Source organism: Lycium ferocissimum, chromosome 2 (assembly GCF_029784015.1).
Source record: "Lycium ferocissimum isolate CSIRO_LF1 chromosome 2, AGI_CSIRO_Lferr_CH_V1, whole genome shotgun sequence".
Taxonomy (NCBI): Eukaryota; Viridiplantae; Streptophyta; class Magnoliopsida; order Solanales; family Solanaceae; genus Lycium; species Lycium ferocissimum.
In genome coordinates, this window is record NC_081343.1 from 65,426,924 (window position 1) to 65,435,456 (window position 8,533).

Sequence of the window (8,533 nt, forward strand, 5' to 3'; positions counted from 1 at the left end):
GAATACTCAATAGAAATAAAATTAATTTTGTAATCATAAGTTAAATGATGTTACTTGTATAAATAATCTTTATATATGAACGGTATATATATATATATATATATATATATATATATATAAACATTCTAAGCTGTGCGGCGCACCGGCAAAAACACCTGATTTTGAGCAAAGCTTCTCGTCTAGCCGGTCATTGTCGGTTGCAACTGTTGTTAAAGTCACATGAAAAAAAAGCCTCATTTTGATGCCTTACCAGTTACCAAAAATGAGGGAAACCACACATATTTTCTTTTTTTTGGATAAAACCAGATTTGTTAGCCTTTCGGTTTACTCATCGAATTGATATTAGCCTTGTTTTTCTAATTTAGACGACCCAAGGCACAGGCTCATTTCGTTTTCTTTAAGAAATAGGAATGTCTTTAGCAATCTTTGGGGAAATTTTCTTTTCTCATTCATCGAGCATAGTAGGTAACTCATGCGGATAAATTTAAAAATATAAATCGAGATTATCCAAATATAACAGTATTTGGGAACATGGAATGTTTTATGCCATAGTTAAAGGAGCATGAACCTACTTTATCAACTACAGCTGCTTACACTATTCTGGGCCAGCCAAACTTTACGTATTCCTACTTCAAGCATCTATTATCCAAAAATTATTTTCTATTCAAGCTATTAAGATAAAAGTTAGAACATGGATGATGGGACATCTATTTTAATGTTAAATCTGAGAAATATAAAGGATAGAGAAAAGAACGCTGCGTACAAAACCAAAAGTAATATCTCGCAAACACGTGGTAGAAACACAGTGGCGCTAAGTCCCCTACATTAGTCAATTGTATTTGTGCTTCGCAACTTATTTGAGCTAATAAAGTTAAACGTCGCATCGAAATTCTAGTGAAAGAGTAGAATTCATGCATGTATCCTAATTGTATTTGATTGAATATTGACTAAATTCCATGCCTCCCTCACATATCACATGTTAAATTTACGACACCTTTTGAGGTGGGTAAGGGAACATATATTAAAAAATCACAAGTGAACCGATAGGAAATTGGAAGGTGCGTGAAGACTCCCTGAAGCCTAAACGAGGGAAATGATTTTTTAGCCCATTACAATTTTTCTTTTAGTTTTATGACTCTTTAACAAGAGATCTTCATTTTTTTACACATAAGAAATCTGGAAAGAAAAAAAACATAAGAGATCTGAAAAAGTCATTTTCTTCTATTCAAATTTTAAGAGGCCAAGAAACCTCATTTCCTCTCTAAACTTTGATTTCTTTAATTTTCCCCGAGTAAGAAACAACAGAGCTTTCAAAATTGCAGGCAGCCAAACAAATTGTGCAGTGTACTGTTTGCAGTACTTTTGTTGTAAATTAACTATGCATGTAGATTTTATTAAAAACTGTAAGAAATCTATATCGAATTTAGTTGTTAACCCCTAAAAAGACAGATGTCTAATCTATATTTAATATTTAATTGGCAAAAAAAAAAAATCATTTTTTCCTTAATATTTAATGGCATGATCCTAAATTGTTGCTTACATGCCTTTCCCAAGATGTCATATATAACTCATCACGTTTAAAATGCGAAATGTAAGATGTTTACAATACCTACTCATTTTGCATTACAATTACATGGCCATATATTTATAGAAGAACCGCTTCGAATCATGTCAATAGTCCGTGAAGGACAACCCGTGAAAGATATACATTTGGACGATGTGAAGATGTCTTTTTTTAGTTAAATATAACTCATGAAAGACATCATTTTGCCATGTCTGCTTTACAAAAACTTTTGAAAATATGTTTTTTGAGCCAAGTTTGTAGCATATTTATGCACTAATATCTACATATTCCTATGGTGAGTATAGAAAGATATGAAATATTTTGTAATTTTATCCTTGGTATATGAAATTATTAGGAAAAGAATAAAAAGATCTAAATTATATTCAGAGACAACACAAAGCTTTTTTATACTGTCATAGTAGTTTAACATGTAATAACAAGTTTTCATTTTTACTAAGATCACCTCTCTCCTCTATCTCTCTCCCTCTCTCTAATTAATTGATATCAATTTGAGTTATAGGTTTTGAATTATCATTTGTGATTTAGGGACATGGTTAGGGGTTTTGATTGCTGAAATAGAAATAGGAGAAAAAAAAAAGTATAGATATATAACACAAGAAGTAATAAGGAAAGGAAGAGAAAAAAGTATTAGGAGGCATTTTAGAGGCATGAAAAATGTTATTAAACGGAAGTGTCCAACAATTTATACTAAGAAATAAAATAATAAGAAACTAAGAGCATGAAGGAAACAAACAAATAATATTTCAGGTTTATAGTAGCTAGGTTTTACATTAGCTTATTGCGTTTTTGTATTTTTAAAATTGTTTGTATATTTTATTCACGTTCTCATATACTAATTAAATGGTTTATTCCATATTTAATCTTAGGATGTTTCTTACATATTTGTTTTGTCAGAAATTTATATAGGATGTTAGCAGAATCATCAAAAGATGATAAAGTCATGAAAATATTTTTGATTAAGAAAGATTAATTTTCTTTTATGAAAGCATTATATTAATATTCAATCGTATTTTAATTTTTTTCTGACCGCACGAAGCGCGGACAAATACACTAATATTACCATCATTCTCAATTTCTTTTCTAAGATTGAGAAAGTATATAGTTCTTAGGTAACAACCTCAATTGAGAATCTTTCTAAACTTAACCATCATCATACGTCACTGCTTACCAAAATAAAAAGAACCCAAAAAAAAAAAAAAAAAAAAAAAAGAGATTAATGAGTCTGCTTCATCTCATTTTATGTGATAATTTTTTTTCTTTTTAAGAATGAAATTATTTTATACTTAAAAATAATTTACCTTAATTTCTCATTTTAACCTTAATGAAATAATTTTTGATCATATAAATTTCTACGGTTAATTTTGGACCAAGAGTAAAAATTTGCTTTTTCTTTTGTAAACTTTTTACCAATCAAAACGCCATTAGATAAATTAGAACATAGAAGTAATGCTTTTAGGTTTAGCATGTGGCTCAAAAGAGAAATCATCAGTGGTTTGATTTAATGATTTATACATATATTGGGTGCGACAAAAAATATTCCTACAATGTCCATACACCAAAAAGGGTCAGTTCGCCGAATATAAAGTTGTGCTAGCCGTCCCCATGTTGAAGTCACATGGACTGGGAGCCCTGTATTGAATGTGCTTCCTCAAGGAAATCAAATCACTCATAAAGATTTTTAGAGATAAATTTTAAGAAAAGTTGATTTTATCTAGATTGTGCTAGATTACATTTGACGCTGGAAATCCACTGGTCAATAAGGAACGAATAAAATAAAAGATCAATTTTAGGGCACTCTTAGCCCAATATTGACAGCCCCTTTTCAATATGATACGAGTTTATTGTAGTTTCCTGTAAGCCAAATCTGGAAGGGCCAACGTCAACTAAAAAGGTATTCACATATGTGCGACTCTCTAGCAATTTCAACGGGCACTATTTTGCCGAAAGATCTATAGAGCGATACGTAGACAATTTGATAATTGTATCTCTATTCTCTTATAGTTATCCTATGTTTTACTTTTCGATAGTTTAATCAGTTGATTTTTTATTGAGACTTTTAAGTTCTGCACCTCCTGATATTTTTTTGCTTCTATCGGCAAAATTCTGAATATTTAAATTTTGCTTCTAGTAAATAACCAACTAGATAGATTTTCAAAGTAAAACTGAAAGAGGTTGACGCTGGATGAGCAAAGATTATACAAAGTTGAAACAGAAGGAATAAATAAACAGCTACTGCTTTTAGAACTTTGTATAATTTTGACTTCCACCTCAGAGCTTGACTTGAAGTTCTTTGGAGTTGACTGCTCCATTGGGTCCTCATTGACCAGGTAGGTTACTAACGAGGTTTGGTTGGGCTTTAAAGTAAGCTTTTCATTTTGGGCCAGTTGAGAATTTGAGGGGACAATTTTCAGGATTGGCCTTCGCTGGGGATGGTCTTTAATTTTTGCTACTCAAATTGGCGGTCTTTAATTTTTGACCTTCGCTAAAAATCTCTTGATTTCGGATTTGAACCCTCGCAAAGTCAAAACATTTTAAAAAAAATCAAATGGTAGGATTTGGATTCGCATGGCAAAGTTTGGATAAAACTCTGCCTTCAGGCAAAATTTAACGCCTTAAGACAGAGTTTTGAAGGCAAAATTTTTCCTTGCGAATCCAAACCTCTATCTTGCAATTTTTTTTTTTTTTTTTTTTTAGTGAGCTTGGGTTCGAACCCAGAACCTCGGAGTATTAGGCAAAAATTAAAAACCACCAATTTGAGGGACAAAATTTAAAGACCACCCCAAAAGGATAGTCCGCGCAAAAAAATGAATTTGAGGCCCACCTAGAACTTCTAAATAAATGAGAAAGGCTCAATCCAATCCATTTTAGCTCTTCTTGGGCCGACCCAGAGCGCCTTCCACCACCTTTATTTCCTCTTGCTTTATTACTGAAACTACTACACCATTATTCTTCTTCTTGACTCGCTTTCTTAGCACTATAGCTATATATTCTATGGTTAACATAAACTTAAGATTAAATTTCCTACTTGGTTGCTTTAAGATTTCACATAAATCAACAAGAACAACAAGATAATTGGCAAAAATATTTCTCCAGAGAGATAGGACTATGCTCATTGATTTATATGTAATAAACACTGCTCCATTTAAAGGCACAAGTTAGTTAATATCAAAGGCATTCATGAGTATGTACATTGATCCTTTGAACGTAGTAGGAGTCATTGAAATAATGTAGAGGAATCGCGGGAGAAAAAAATGAATCTCCACGTTATGACATTTACTGACATTTATAAAAAATTTATGTTTATTGGAAATTGTATAACAATAGATCCTTGTGGTCCGGCCCTTCTCCTGATCCCGTGCATAGCGGGAGTTTGCTGCACCGGTCTGCCCTTTTTGGAAATTGTATAACAAAGTCATTTTTTTTTTATGACATGGGAACCTGCAGCCGCTACCCTTCGGGTGTGCACGGGGTAAATCCAGCTCTTGTGCAATAACTCGCAAATCATACATGAGAGGTAACCCGCACTAGACAAGACCCGTGCGACAAGCTCGATCCATAAGGCAAATAACAAAGTCATTTTCTAAAATTTTGTAATAGAAAAATCACTTTACTACACTTTACTATTACTGTGTCACACCAAATATGTACTCTTAGCTGAAAAGTACATTTCCAGTAACAATTATATGAAGGGACACACAATATTTATAAAAAATAAAAATAAAAATAAAAAACTAAAAGGTAACTATGACTAGTGGAAAGTGAAATTAGTTACCTGCTTCAAGTTAAAACACAGTACTATACTACTACTACAAGTTAAATCTTTGCTAAACAAAGTTATATATGGATAGTAAGGGGAAATTAAAGTGAAGGTATAGGAGCTCGATAAACACACACATAAAGTAAATTGAAACTTTTGTCTAAACAAAGAAATAATGCCGTCTGAGAGCACCAAACATCAGTCGATAAGTAGTAGATCTAGCGCAAAGAAGCTAGCTAGCTCCCAAGTCCCAAGCTATCACAGAGATAAGTAAATAAACTGAAAATGCAATGGACAACATATATAGATCCCAAACAATAAATAGAAACATAAGGTAATTTGTTCATCTACGGCAACGAGTAATAGCAGAGCAACCTCTAGTGTAAGGGTGAGCTGGACCTGTTGCACTGAAGCAGTGATGAGTGTAATATGATCTGCCTGAGCGCGGTGGGCAAGGGATTCTGTTTGCTGACAAAGCTCCATAAGAAATGTAGTACTTGAATTTGAATACTCTGTGCCACAACAGAGATCTCCCATTCATTTCCGTCCCATCTAGTTGTGTGTCATCCTCTTGGTCTTCGTATAAAGACATGCCCATTGGCAACTCAATATCTTCACTCACAAACTCTAACCGGTCATCAGCTTGTGCTTTGATAATAATTGCATTCTTACTAAAAGTCAATAAGATGACAAGAATGAAAAGCAAGAAAAGTTTCGGAGATTCCATTGTATATTCAAGAATGATGGTTTAATTTGCTTCACTTCAGCTGTGCTCTTGAAATGAGATATGTTGTGTACTTGGAATACAGCTAAGATAGACAATGTGCTTGTGGGGGTGGTGGGGGTCCCTCAATTAAGGCCTGCAATGTCTTGGTAAGGTCGCACCTACTGTTCCCTCTTTCCATTAATACTTGCTGCTGCATTTGCGGTTGGGTCAATCTCAACTTTGCTTTAAAAATTAAATCTCCCTCAACTTCGAACGACAGTGATTCTCCCTTCTTTATTTTAATTAACTTTTTAAAGTTTCTATTTTATTCTTATATTATCAACTTATTTATTTTATTTTTATTTCTTTAAAATAGTGATTTTTTTCTCTTTAATCTATGTAACAAATTTCTTATAAAAAAATAAATATTACTTTCGAGACGGAAAAAAAAAAGTGAGAAATACTAGTTAAGTATATAACTTAATGTTGTTCTATAATGAAATAATTGAGAAGAATTTTTTTTTATTATTAATAATAATTAAAACTCTGATATCTATTTATACAAGTAAAAATAATAGGTAATAATAACTTTATAAATATCTTTCAATGCAGGTATACAAAAATAATTATTAAAAAGTAGAGGTATATTCTATAACAACTTCCTAAAAGATTATCTATGTATATTATAAATGAATTTTGAATTATAATTTAAAATATTTCATTAATAACAATCAAAACTCGTTTATATATTGACAATCGAGAATAAATTTTATACAATATAGAAAGGTATTATATAGATGAAGGATTGAAAATGTCAAGAGTAAAATAGACATTGCATTGGATAAAGGGGAGAATATCTATTGTTTATAGTTGAGGAAAAATTTGATTTTTAATGCAAAATTGAGATGCGAAAATGTTTTTCACCCTCTGCGGTTAGGTGATCAACTTTCCTCTCCCGTGATTAATACTGGGGGCTCACAGATTTTATTCAACTTCTACCGCGTCCTCCTAAATGTTTGTACTAGAACTAGACCATCTAACTATTACTCCATTATTGTTTTCGTATGAGGGTTAAAGTTAAAATACTTTGGTATCTAAATTAGCAAGCCTTTGATCACATTCAAAAAAGTTCTTAATTTCTTTTTAAGTTGCTGTTAGTTTTTTAGGTGCATAGTTGAAATTTAATATTTCCACTTCAAATCTTGAAGTAGATGTTATCATTACTCCCTCCGTTACTTGTTCAATTTCTCTTTTTAAGAACTCATAAATAAAAATATATTTTTACTATATTATAATTATCTCTCTCGAATTAATTGCACTCTAATCAATATGGTTACTTTTAAAAATAATAAATGTTAAGGGCAAAATAGGAAAAACTTAATTAATTCTATCTTAATTTTATAAATGAACAAGTATTTTGGGATGGATATTTATAGTAATGTAGACCACTAATATGGGACGAAGGGAGTAAAAAGCTAACTAATTGAGCATAAGTGTGACAGTTTGGAAATTTACTTTCCTAAGGCCCCATTAAGTTTCACTCTATAAATGTCTGAATTTGAATAGGTCAATAACGTGTTAATTACACTCTCTTTTTTTTCATTTTGCAATCACTTATTTGCTCTACGTAAGCCTGCTTTATTCCGACCTTGCGAAGAATTTTTAGAAGTTGTTAATGTATATATTCATCAACGTTTTGTCACTACTACATATGTTGCCGCTATATCATACAACCACCAACACCGATCCCCACCATATATTCATTATTGCCAATCATCACTTCAAAAAAAATAAAAATTATGGAGGTTAAAAGTGTTATTTACGGGTTACAAACCTCTACTATTTGCTGTCAGAAAATAACTAACCCCCACAAATTGTACTTTTAACCTCCCAAATTACCTTTTTTTTTATGGTGCGATCAGTCACCTATACTACTAGTTACTATCACAAAAATCACAATTGTTATTCACCTTCATTACCAACCACCTCCATCATTAGCATTCACCACCAACCTCTACAATCAACTATCACTGTACAACCATCACCATCAACCACCCCTATCGTTAGATACCACTATAATAAACTCCATGACTCCATTACCTGTGATCAATACCAATGCCTGCCACCTCCACTGCTACTCATCTCTACCAATCGCCTCAACCACCTCCGCGTATCAACAATCACCTTTGGCCATCATCCCACAATTACTACCTCACAAACAGGGGCGGATCTATGTGTATGGGAGGGAGTGCCATGGCACTCACAAACTTTGGTCAAGACTGCACACATATGTAAATATAGAAAAAATAAGCTAAATAGATTAATTGGCACCCAAATTACCAAAAGGATGCTTGGTGCCACTGACAATGTGTTGAATTGTTCACCTTTGTGGCAGGAGTTCGAATCCTGCTAGCACACTTTTTTTTAATATAAGCTTTAGTTTGCTGCATTTAGGAGTTGTTTCTTCTTTCTTTTTCTTTAATTG

At 32.4% G+C, this 8,533-nt stretch overlaps 1 protein-coding gene across 1 annotated transcript; it reads right to left on the minus strand.

Moving 5' to 3' along the window:
- Positions 1-5,483: 5,483 nt before the first annotated feature.
- On the minus strand, positions 5,484-6,220 carry LOC132048321 (protein RALF-like 34). Its single transcript, XM_059439226.1, has one exon. The coding sequence runs from the start codon at positions 6,067-6,069 to the stop codon at positions 5,686-5,688; it is 384 nt and encodes a 127-aa protein (XP_059295209.1). The 5' UTR covers positions 6,070-6,220; the 3' UTR covers positions 5,484-5,685.
- Positions 6,221-8,533: the final 2,313 nt, after the last annotated feature.